Raw genomic sequence first — 12,891 nt, 5'->3', positions numbered from 1 at the left:
ACTCTTTTTATTGACGTAACCCAAAGCTTACATAGCCTACGTTTAAAATGTCAGTGTCTGACTGCCGCCCATTTCCTTAACTGGTCTGTGTGAAGAAGCTCTTTAAAAAAATGCAAAAGTATCACTAACTTTGAAAATAGGAAATAAGCATTGAATTTAAGAGCACCAATTTACATACGAGTTACATATGACCCTATTCCCTTCGCTTCTCTCCCACTGCTTCCTGTCTACTCTTGCCATGCCCTAAAATTGAAAGGCAGAAATGCCAAATATTTTAACAACTTTAAAAAAAAAACAGAACATAAACAAACAAACATAAAATAAATAAATAAATGTAAGAGAAAGGGAGAGCAAGATTTAAATTAATAAGCAGTATAGATAAAAAGGATAAGAAAGAAGACCAATCAGCTCTTAGTACGCAAATATTATAATGAATTTAAATAGAATTTGAATTGAAGTGGTAAACAGAATGTAAAATTGCGATTTGAATTTTAATGCAAGAAAGAATAATTTAAATGATTTGAAATTCAAAGAAAAGTCATGTAACTGTAATTTTAACTAGATAAACTCTAAATGATTGATTTCTTTTTCTTTCTTTTTTAACATTTTAAAAGTCTTGAATATAGGGTTTATAGGCAGAATGAAAGATAGATAGACATACAATAGAATGGTAGAAAGATAGAATGATAGATAGATGGGTGTTGTGTAGAAGGACAACAACTAGATCTGCATTCCCTAAAGGAAATATGAGCGCTTGCAAGGCAGCAAGAGAAAATATCCAATTTTAGGTAAGCTTAGATTTAAAGCTTTGTTCTGTGCAAATGACCCCTTACCAGAAAACAAACTCCTGAACCAGATGTTTGAGGAATATCAATACATTTCTGCATTGCAAGCACTGTAACTAACGTACAAAACAAAACAGAAAAATGCGAAAAAGACAAAAGAAATGAAAGGCAAAGCAATTCTACCTTTAAAGCATGCGTACACATGCAGACCACAGTGAGAAATGTGTGCTGTGATCCGTAGTGGGCAAATTCCTTTAGAATGACTTAAAGGTGCATATGTTGTGCATATGGGCATGGTGAACACAGGCACTATGGCATACGTGTTATGGAAACACAGCTATCTACTGCAGAACCGCTAACCCTGCTCACACCCACTCAGCTTTGCTCTTTTCTGCTCTTTAATTCCGAGATGAAAATTAGCCATTACCAAATTCCTGCTGAGAGTCAAAGTCAAGTGCTGGAGTCGGTCGGCCCTGGATTAACAGGTAACATTTGGCTCGGAAAGCCTTATCTCTGAGAAATGCATTGTGGTGTTTCTCTCTCTCTCTCTCTCTCTCTACCCTAATGTTCCCTACACTTAGAGATTAAATCGCTTGCTGCACAAACCCATTTGAGAGCACAAGGAAGGTGAGGGGGATAATCAGCACAGGCACTGGGCCGTGTTTCCTAAACGCGCTCCCAAACATTACTGTGCACGGGCATAAAATTAGCGTCAGGACCTTAAAACGCTGACATTTCGCATGACTTTTGGGAAAGTGACACCATCATATTTTCTTGTAGGATATCATTAAATTTCAACTGCCCTGTGGCAGAGACTTTCCATTAATAACCAATTCTGTGTGTCACTCCGCGCCCCTCTTCTGAAATAATGAGTCCTTTGGTTTGGCTTAATAAATTGAAACATATTCTCAAGGCCACAGTGAAGACAGCCGCACAGATGGGCAGGCGAAGGGGAGGAAATCTTCATAAATCCTTAACTGTCGCATACGGTCAGGGATAAAAACAAAAGCAACCTTTATGGTGAACAGTTCAACACCAGAGGGAAAAAAAACAGGCCTTGTGTGGTTTAAACTGTAGCAAGAGATCAAACCACAAACCGTGAAGATTATAAGACATGTTCAAAGTGCACAAAATCTTAGATCAAATAAACAATGGAGAAAAAAAGACTTTTGTTATTATTTGGCTACTTCCTTCTCTAAAAATGTAACACATTACAGTTTTTAGCAAAAAGCAATGCATCTCAGTATAGCTTTTCTATCATTATATACTCCAATCAACATAACAGGAGAGTCAGATTAATGTATTTTTTTAATAGTTCAAATAAACCTGTGGTTTTGTGGTTCAATCACATTTGCCCTGTTCTCAGCATGGCATGAGTACTTACAGTGAGTACTACCGCATAGTTTGATTGCATTATTATTGCATTATTTGCACTGTTGTTGATATTGTCAAAACTATCAACATTTTGTAACTTATCGAAAGAAATCTTCTTAGACTTTGGACTTTAATTTGACCCAAAAATTACAATTCTGTCATGAATTATTTATCCCATCATTCTAAAACTATATTTGTAGCTTATTCTGTGAAACACAAAAGAAATAAAATTTTTAAGTTTTGAGTTTTTGTCCAAACAATTATTGTCAATGAGGTCCAAAACAACACTGGATTCAACTGACTTTCATTGCATGGACAAAACAAACAAACAAAAAAACACTGAGACGTTTTTCAAAATATCTTCTTTTGTGTTCCGTAGATTCATGCTTTGTGATTCCATGTTCAGTACTGTCACAAACATCTTGTTTTCTGGTGGTGGGCCATACAGAGACAGCAATGCAAAGAGTCTCTGATGCAAACCCCAGCAGAAGAAGATATCTTGTCTTTTTATACGGCCCGTGTCATATTTATTGCATAAAGGTCAGAGTGTTCATTTGCTCAAAGTCAGCGTTTTTCCACGCTCCTCCATGTAATAAATGCAGAGCGGATGTCATTATTGGACCGCTGAGGATTAAAGGCTTGACTGCCTGTGATGACTGCATTAAAAAGCCCCTCCACTACTTTTGTTACTTACTTCAAGTGAGCGTCCTACAGGAAGACCGCTCTTGGTATACAATGACAACCATCGTTGTCGTAAACAGACACTCCTCAAAGGTGGATGGAGCATTGGTGAGAGAGGGTTGTGTAACTCGATTAATAAAGGTAAAGAAGGATGAGTAACTAATGCTCTCAAAGGCCTTTGAATTAATTGCCTTTTGAAAAGCAAATGTATTCAGGACTCGTATGTAGTGGAGGGTCTTGTTTACGGTCTACGTGGGGGGTGATGGTCATTAGGGTCTGGAAATCGAACTTGTTTTATTTTTTAGGATGGGGGCGTTATTATTAGCATGCATTACAGGAGGAATCAGGCTAGATTGAGTCTATTTATTGATCACTGAACGCTTACTGGTGCACACCTGAAAGCTAGATTACTACAATCACACTCCGGGAAGCCTCCTGCACAATCTAGTGCTAATCATCTCTAGAGATGGGTATGTGTGAACGTCTTTATTTATTTTTGTTAACGGGAATTGTCCTCAGCTCACATCTGGTTGAATTTTCTACATTTTTCAAGAATGCGCACATTGGCATCCTTACACGGAAACAAATGCGTTTTGGTGCCAATATGTAAATGCCTTCCACATTTTACATGCAATGACATTAGAAATTCAAACAAGGAGTAAAAAACCCAACATAATCAAAACGCTTTGATAGAACAAGCACTCCAACACTGAGAAACGGATGATAGTCTGCAGTCTGATCACAGTGGAGTGCGTTCCGTCGAAGACGGGCGGACATATTAATGTGATTCGCAGCAATCCTACAGGGAATGAGGATGTTTGGGGCGACAATCGACTCTGGCACTAATCCAGGCTCTATGTACTGAGCCGCTTTGGAGACCGAAGATGAAAGACAAAAAGAAATGTAAATGTAAACTTTTAAAAAAGCAGAGCTTAGGAGCCCCCCCGTCTGATGCCCTCTCTCTCTGTCTCTCATGCCCTCGTGAGCAGAAGAAAATGGATGCAAATCCATTTGCATCTGGTTCACAGCTATAAAAAAAATACTTAGGATTTTTAAAAGCGGTTGATGTGTTAAACGTGTGGAAATCTGTTTTGATAACATTATTCATAACACTGGCTTTGCGCAGCTTGAATTAATAACACTCCATTTACAGATGGAAGAAAGCTGGCATGGTATTTCCAGTTAAAGAGATTAATTTTTAAACACCTAATTGACAGGCCGGGGTTAGGCGGGATAAGCAACAGCATCTCCAGGCTTGTGGCTGCAAAGTCAAGGTGACTGGAACACTTAGGCAAGCTTTCAAATGCTGCAAGAGAGAAGAGAATTAGTCCTCCCGCGGTTTTTCTCCTCCCCCTATTCTCTTTTATTAGGAACGATTTTGTTCGCAGTCAAAGGATATAACAGCCCTAAGTATCCGTTGATAATTATGGAACAGAGAACATTTTTAAATTTGACACACTTTGCCCTAAACTCAGCAGCTTAATAATAGAGCAGCACTACTGTGTGAGCGCTCCAATGTGACATTAAAGGGATAGTTCAACTAAAAATGAATTTCTAACAGCCTTGTGTCGTTCCAAACCTGCATGCTGTTTTCTTTTCTGCAGAATACGGGAGAAGATGTTTTGAAAGTGAATGGGGTCCAAACAACAAAACAAAATTATCCCTTTATTAGGAGTTTTGATGAAACTACAAAGTGGAATATGTGTTTTAAGTCAGCAAAACGTCTTTTAAAATTGTTATGTCTGGTAAATCAGCTTCAAAACATGCTGTTTACAAAACAAAACTGTGCACGCAAACCAATGATCTTTGAGGTATTTAATTGTTATGTCTAGGATGTCTGGGTCATAGAAAGTCAGGGTCAGCCTTACCTTAACACAACAGTTGTTTTTAAGCTTTTCGCATTTTGAATCACAAATTAGCAGAAACGGCATTGCTAATTGTTACATTTCGTCTGTCCAAGGGCAAACAAATGATACATTTGTTCACAGCAGTGCGCATACTGTTAAGGGCAGATGCTCGGATATGTACTTAGAATTCACAAAGAGACTGTCCGTGCTGCATATGGAATCTCGTTCATTGTAATTGCCCTTCTAGTCCAAAACAAAAAAGAAAGTCGCTTGCAAACTGAGAGAAAGAAAAACGGTGGAACTAGTCAAAAACGAAGCCCTAACCCTCCAGGCCAAGAGCTGCATCTTTTCTTTTTATCAGAGCAGGTGTCTCTGCAGCACACTGCTCCCTTTGAAATGAAGGGTAACATAAAACGGCCCTGGCGTGTTGTGATGGACAAGGAGATTTCACCTTCTCTAGTGAATGATAATACATTATTAAATTTGCCTCTCTGCTCGCGAGATACTCTTAGCTGACCACAGCATATTTATCTCTCTATCTAAGCCTTACATCTTGGCAGGAGAAAGCATTCTGTCACTTTTAAGGCATTTCAAAGATTAGAAAGAACCACTTGCTTTTCAACATTCCTAAAAGCACTGTCTTTCTTGTGGAATGTGATTAGCAGTCCATGGTATCACGTAATGGAACATTCATGAGGGAGAACAAATATCCAAATGAAGCGCCGTGTCCTGGAGGGACGGCCCACGTTTGCATCATCAGCACTATTTGTTTCGCTGCTCACAAACTTGATTGATCCTCTATTGAATGATTTTTTTTTCTTTTCGCACCCCTTCATTTCGACAGAACACACTGACAAGTTGTTTGATCATATACCGTGATTGTCTGCCAAGTCACATTTCAGATCCCCATGGCTAATGATCCAGCCTTTTGTCTTAGGAAAAGTCGGCCGAGTCAGCACAAGCCTCAGTCCGTTTCACTTTTGAAGCCAGAACCACAAGGACACTTAAAAAGGCGATAGAAAACATGCTTGGAAAGCAAGTGTGTCTGATGAAAGGAGAGTGTGCAAGTTTACCGTGATCAGACATGGAGTTAAAGAACCGGAGGTCTGTAGTAAGTAACATGTTTGCTAAGCAAAAACCAATGTCTCTATAATGATGCAACATGGCGATCATAAAACTGCCGGACCGGAAACATTTCTAAACTATGTATCTACTGTATTCCTTGCTCAATAATTTTGGCTTCTGGTTTCTTTCTCTAACAAACCCAATGATCAGACACCTGCACGTATTAACAGAAATCAATGTAACACATTACAAATAATGCTTGTTAAGCAGTCAATCAAAATTAAGGAGTCATTTATAATAATAGGCTACCTTTTAAATGTACACCATAATGTTTAGCAGTTATTTATGTAATACATATAACAGTTACTGTTTCTGACTCAGAGTAAAAAAATAAAAAGGACATTTTGAAATAATTTCTCCCATCTGTATCAAATCTAACAGTGTTACTTTATTTCTCATTGTAAAATTTGTCGCAATTACCCTTTTTTTCTCTGAGGCTCTGTCTTTCAAGTACAAGTACACTTACATCTTAATTTCTGTATTTACAGACAAATACAGTGGAAAACATCTCCCTCCCCATAATCATGCCTTTAAACGTTATATGATACAGCATGAAACATCTTACTGTTTACTGTTTACTTTGCTCAAAAGGTCCATAGGATTTGTACAATTTCCTGCAGTACGCTAAGTGAAATTAGCCAGATTATTTCTCAAGCGTTATGCTCTAAATGAAATAAAGCCTCTGTCCTTGGGGTTTGTGAAGACAATTACATCAGCAAAGCAATCTAATGAGTTTCCATTCTTGCACTGCAAGAACAATATCTAATTCTACCAGATGCAAAAAAAAACAAAAAAAACTGTAGATTTCCCCAATCTCTTCACATGTATTAAATTTGATGTCAGGAAACTTGAAAAATCCAAGATCCATCTGCAAGTTACAATACACAAATGCAATATTACATGCAATCAGACTAACAATAAAAGAATGAAAGCATGGTTTTTGTACACCACGCTTTTTTGTTTTTAAATGATTCACTTTTTTCCTCTTTGATTTCAGTTTTTAAAAGCATAGAACTTTTATTTTCGTGTCTTTTGATGTTCTTGGGGATGAGGTATTTTATGATGAAATCATATAATGGAAAACACATGCTTCGCCATTCACTGACCAGCTGGCAAATTATCGGAGGGATACTGCGGCTGCCATGCTCCATTATTCATATGACTGCATCTCTGCGCTTGTCTGTTTGGCCAAATCAGATCCGTTTATTCCACACACATTTAATGCTGAATTCAGAGGAGGGGGTGTACGCATCAATCACCCGCATAACCGAAGTCATGATGTACTGTCAATAGAGAGGCTCGGTGATGGTACAGTGTTACTTCAAAGTTTCACAATATGCCTGTGATGAGGATGTGGTCATTTGCAAATTTGAATAACATGGTAACTACAAAAAGGAGAAAAGGTAATAATCATATAGACATCAAATGGAGACATCAAGATTATTTGTAGCAATACTTTTCAATAAGAAGTGATGCTTAATGTAGACTTCATAGAAAGAGAATAAATGATTTTGTGATCAGGTGTGTTTCGAAGCACAATTTGAAGCATTATTATAAAATGTGGTACAACAAAGTACTGGAAAAGTGCTTGTGCATTTTTACAATATGAACGTTTACACAAATCAAATTTTGCATAACTAAACACATGCCATGGGGCATCAACATTACATTGCCACTCATCAATGTCATCAAATGTGACTCATCTGTGATGATCAATAATACAGGAATAATTTATGTGAGAGCAGCTCTCATTTGGTAAAAATAAACCTCTACCATTCCTTTGGGCAACAGAAACTGTTTGCAGTTATTATCCCATAAATTACTCTTCTAGTGTTGTTATTGTGCACCGCTTAGCTACAGCTCCCGCCCATATGTGGATATATTCACGAGCGGCTCCCCCAAGGAGAGGAACCATGTTAAATATTTGATGTCCAAAATGAGTTTACTGCCAAAGGCTTTAGAGCCTTTCAAATTTCCTTGTTTGTCAACTACCTGCTGTTTCACAAGAGCGAAGCTTGTCAAAAACAATTCTGACAGATTCCCTTTGTGAAGCAATTCAATTAGTCCAGACTTTATAATAAATGTGAGCGAACTGTTCACTTTTTTGCTTCACTTCAAGGTGAGGCGCCACTTAAAGCTGTCTAACTTCTAATGCCAGAGAAATGCTGGGAAAAAATGACAGAGATATTGGATACCATACAGTATTATTTTAAACAACTTTTTATATTTTAACTCAGAGTGTGATAGCATTGTGGTAATACAACTTACACTGACAAGAGACCGTCTTATCAAATCATTCAACTCAACCAATACTTTTGAAAAACAGTGATTCATTCAGGAACAAAACAGGTCACTGTCTTTGAGTGCGTTACTGAATCATTCACTACATTGATTCGTTCAAAAACACAGATTAATTTATTAACAAAACAAGTAAGAGAGTCATTGAATCATTAACTCAATATCGCATAATTTATAGCAATATTGTGTCTAAAATGTAAGCTACTTAATACTAACTTTTTTGTTAACTGTCGTGCGAGTCATTTAATCATGTACTCAAATACATTAATTCATTTCTGATTTATTTAGGAACAAAAAAAAACAGTACTGTGTGTTGCTTTGTTATAAGCAACAGTTCTTCTTTGACTTTGTTTGGAATTATTTTCAATTGGGAAATACATAATATAAAAGGCAATATTATGTCTAAAATGTAAGCTATTTAATATTAATGTCTTGTTTACGGAACTGTTGTATTGAAGAAGTGCAGTTCATAATGGCACTCTTGCTAAATATGAAGCATTTATCAAAACGGACAAGATACAAAAACTGTCCCGAAGCCATCTACTACCGTTAGCCCACTTGGATACAGGTGACGATACAGGTGACGTAGACACCTCAAACGTAATATTTTGCACTAAAGCGAAAGTGCACGCCGTAGCATTAATTTAATGCTCTGCCACGACCATAAAGATCAAACAAGTGGAGAAATATCATTAAACCATTGGAATGTAATCTCATTTGTCTAAACAAACTGATCCAATGAACAACCCTAATTAAAAACGCTGCCACAAACAAAAGCAGGCCAAGCCAGACGAGCCCCTCCTCTTTAACAATGGGGCACATTTATTTTATGAATCTAATGCATCATGTATCATATCATTGCAGTTCAATATATCTATCATTAATTTTATTCCCTTCACTTAAGGCTTTTATTGGGATTACTTTGGTTATTAGTTGGTCTAATGTATTGGTTACCTCCAGATCCGGCGCTACGATCTCTCTCATCTCACAGCATAAACCTGTGCGTGTTATTCAAATTGCCTCATTTATTATGATAGCTTCCTCATGTAAATTGTGCTGACTGCTCGCCCTTGCACAGTCCTCATTAGACTAATGAAAACCTTCAAACGAAAAAACTAAACAACCTGCCAAATAAAGGTCTGAGGTTATTATGAAAATTACAACTCTGGGAGCCAGGAGAAGCTCTGTTCATTAATTCATGCTCAGCAAATTGGTAACTAATTTAGTTGCACTCCTCTGCATTAATGGATTATTTTATAAAAATGTTTTCCACAGCCCGAGACCTTTGCCGCACACGTTAGAGAGCTTTGGATTCTAATCAAGAGGAGTGACATATTAAGCATGCCAAGCGTCTGAATGATAATGCAGCGGCGATGCAAATAGACAATGTGGATTTTCACTCAGTCGGAGAGAATCAGGACCAATCTAACTCAATTGATATCTAAAGGGGCTGGTGCAACCATGGCATGCTGGGGGATTAGACGGCTCCATCTCCATGTCTCTATTGGGCAACAACAGGAAAAAATGTTCTGCGCAATCACACATGTTGTGATAATGTTATCATAAACAGGTCAATATATCAGCGGTATCAATCCAGACGTACAGTACACAATCAAGTCACTAGAAACATCGGATGAGGACTGAACAAAACACATCGACTGCACACACCAATCCCCTTAAGACCCACACAAACACCCCAACCCCTCCCGCCCATCACACCTAAGGTCTGACCTGTAAATTCATATAATCATGCTAATTACTTTGATTCACAGACTTGCTCAGTCTATGGGAGAGACCAACACAGCGCCTCCTCTCCGGGCAGATCCAGTAGGGGACGTGCAGCCCAGTGATTTCCACCGTGGTTTTAATGTCATTATCACCCTCTCCAACACTTCCCCAGTCCTGCCTTCTGCCTGGAGAGAATTCTCAAATCTATTATTTGCTTCAATTTGTGTTTAATGCAAAGCATGTGAAAGGACACTTAATTTTTTCTTTGCCAGACCAAAGTAAATAGTGAAAAGTATAGACATTTGTCAATTGTTAAGCTTACTTAGTATTATTAAAATTTTAAATAAACATTTTATTTGAATATATTTTAAATGTAAATTATACCTTTGATGGCAAAGCTGAATTTTCAGAAGCCATTACTCCAGTGTTCAGGGTGGAAACAATTCTTATTAATATCAATGTTGAAAACAGTTGTGCTGCTTAATACTTTTGTGGAAATGGGGATTTATTTTTTAGGATTCTTTGATGAAAAGGAAGTTCAATTTATTTGAAATATTGAAGACATTTACAACGTAACAAAATATTTATTTTACTTTAGATTTTTTGATTTGTATGCATCCTTGCCTGTATTAACTGCAGTATTCATTTCTTATTAATTAGCAATTGTCATTTCCAAAAAATATCAATGTTTTGAGTATCACAGAAACCAAACCATGACTTCATGCACAGGAGTGTCATACTCAAAAGTTTTTCACAAACATTTCCAAAAAATAAAACAATAGTGTTATTTGTTGGTTTAATGTACTGAACTCTGACCTTTCTCCAGGTGCATTCTCTTGGCCTCATGGCCGATGTCGTGAGTTGCCAGATCGCCCTCTTTAGGCCCGGGTAAGATGCTGGGAGACAGGCCCAGTAACACCTGGTTCATCGACAGTCCGTTGTGATGCACAGCTTTGAGAGAACACAGAGACACATTATTCGCATCTCCACACGCTCTCAATCGACAACACAAAACACCTCGAGTGATAAATAATGATTCTAGTTGAAAAGAGCCCTTGTCGTCCAGTGGCTAGAGAAGGTGAATACGTCCTTGGCTTTCAACTGTTTGTGACTTGTGGTATACCTCATCTCCAAATCAATGCGCCAGTCAATCAAAATCGCATTTGCCACTCTGCCTGGTGCAAGCAATTCTCAGTGCAATTCTCTGTAACATCTGAGATGAGGCGACAGAAAAAATACAACTCTCTTATAAATGTATAATACATGCCTCTTTACAAAAACCTGTGAAAGTCTGAGACCACTAGTAAGAATAATTTTTAATAACATTTCTTCACTACAAATGATATTATTAGCATAATACTTTTAGTAAAAATTACATTAAAAATAAAAACGTTAAAACAGTAAACTTAAGTTACTAATTAAATAATGGGGTTTGCTTCAACAACAACAGTACTGGAGCAGCATGAACTCCCGAAGTTTGCATAAAATGTCACAAATTTAATTTGAGTTGTGGCTTAGAAATTGATTAAATTGATTAATATGCCTAAATGTCTTATTTATTTTACATAAAAAAATATTTTATTCAATTAAAAATATATATTTCCAGGTTCAAATCCCATATTTTCAATGTAACATTCAGACCTCAAAAATAAACAGTTACTCGCTAAGACATTGCTCCCAGAATAACATCATAAAACATGGTAGCATATTTCAGAGATGACGAGAAACATACATACAGGCTCTCTCAAGTGATTAAGGACATTGTTTTTATTTTATGACACAGCTAATGATGAAAACGTTTGAGGTCTGTCTTTGCACAACATGAGCCAGATCGAAACTTAAAGATTAAAAAAAAGACAGCTAATATCTCTTTGCCATCTGTTGAAAACAACAGAAAGTGGGGAGGGACGCACGTGCTACGCTCTTAACAAGAGGCATTTTTAGTGCGGTATTTAGTAGCGAGTGTGTGCCGGTGTGCGGAGATGCTGGAAGAGACTAGGGAGAGGAATTGAGAGACAAAGAGAGTGGGAGAGAGATTTATGGGGTGAACATACGCATTCTGTCGGAGGAGCTCTCCGTGTGCGCGGGAGAGCTGGAGACACTGCTGCTGCGCTGGGATGAGGGACGGCTCCCCGGCCTCCTGCCGTCTTCCAGAGAGGGGGCAGGGGAGGGACTGTCGGGGACCCGTTCCTGCACAGCCAACAGGAAAAACAAACACAGCCAGGGCGGCCATTACATGACACACTCTTTTCAGCAACACACTTCCACGGACACACAAGCGTCCATGCTTTTTCTTTTCTCTCTTTTTTTTGAGACACCGTCCCCCCACCCCTTCTTCTGCATCCTTTCCTTGCTTTGTTTCCCAGGCTATTGTCTGACAGACTGCTCCCCACAATGCTGTATGAAAGCACGGATCATGCACCACCCAGCCCCCTCCACCTTCCCTCAATGGCTGATGAGAGATGTGCACGACACAATGAGAGAACGGCGCCGTGGGTTACCTTAATCACTGATGTCACCATTCGGGATGGGGCACTCTGTCCCTGTGCTGCGGCGGCCATATTGGCGATGGTGCTGAGGTGGTTCATTTGACTCATCGCCATGGTGACGGATGCGTGAGGCAGGCTGACAGGGATCAGGGGGTGGGGCATCATCATAAACGGCAGTTCCAAGCCTGAAGATGAGAGAGGAGAGTAGCTGATTAATTAATCATTTCTGGCATTAAGTTGTGTGCAAATGGAAGATGCGTGTGCGACAGAAATGAAAGCATACTGCTGAAGAAGAGAGGAAGATTTAAAGGAGAAACCCTATGAATTATTCACATGTGACCTATTGTGCGAGCGCCGTGGCTTACCGAGTAAATATTCATTAAATAATAATCGTCACATTAGATACTGTATTACATTAAAGCTACCAACATCTATAAAAAAATAAATAATTGCAGCTTTTTTGAGCCATTATGGTCATTAGAAACATAAATATTCACTTTCGTTGTTAATAATACATATTGCTGTTAATAATATATAGCGCTACGGCGATTGCAGTCATAATAA

At 38.2% G+C, this 12,891-nt stretch overlaps 1 protein-coding gene across 5 annotated transcripts in view; it reads right to left on the bottom strand.

Annotated features, from left to right (window-relative positions):
* Positions 1-12,891, bottom strand: part of dachd (dachshund d) — a 117,722-nt gene that overhangs the window by 15,828 nt on the left and 89,003 nt on the right. For 3 of the 5 annotated variants that reach the window (XM_016255598.1, XM_016255604.1, XM_016255607.1), the window contains exons 4-6: positions 12,340-12,512; positions 11,893-12,028; positions 10,655-10,789 (exon numbers count right to left, since the gene is read on the bottom strand). In XM_016255598.1, coding sequence (XP_016111084.1) covers positions 10,655-10,789; positions 11,893-12,028; positions 12,340-12,512 — 444 coding nt within the window. Of the gene's footprint in view, positions 1-9,870; positions 10,024-10,654; positions 10,790-11,892; positions 12,029-12,339; positions 12,513-12,891 lie in introns of all 5 variants that reach the window. The other 2 variants (XM_016255584.1, XM_016255591.1) reach the window with 1 other exon arrangement.

Source organism: Sinocyclocheilus grahami, unplaced genomic scaffold (genome assembly GCF_001515645.1).
Source record: "Sinocyclocheilus grahami isolate Dianchi unplaced genomic scaffold, SAMN03320097.WGS_v1.1 scaffold28.1, whole genome shotgun sequence".
NCBI lineage: Eukaryota > Metazoa > Chordata > Actinopteri > Cypriniformes > Cyprinidae > Sinocyclocheilus > Sinocyclocheilus grahami.
This window is presented reverse-complemented; position numbering and strand designations above follow the sequence as displayed.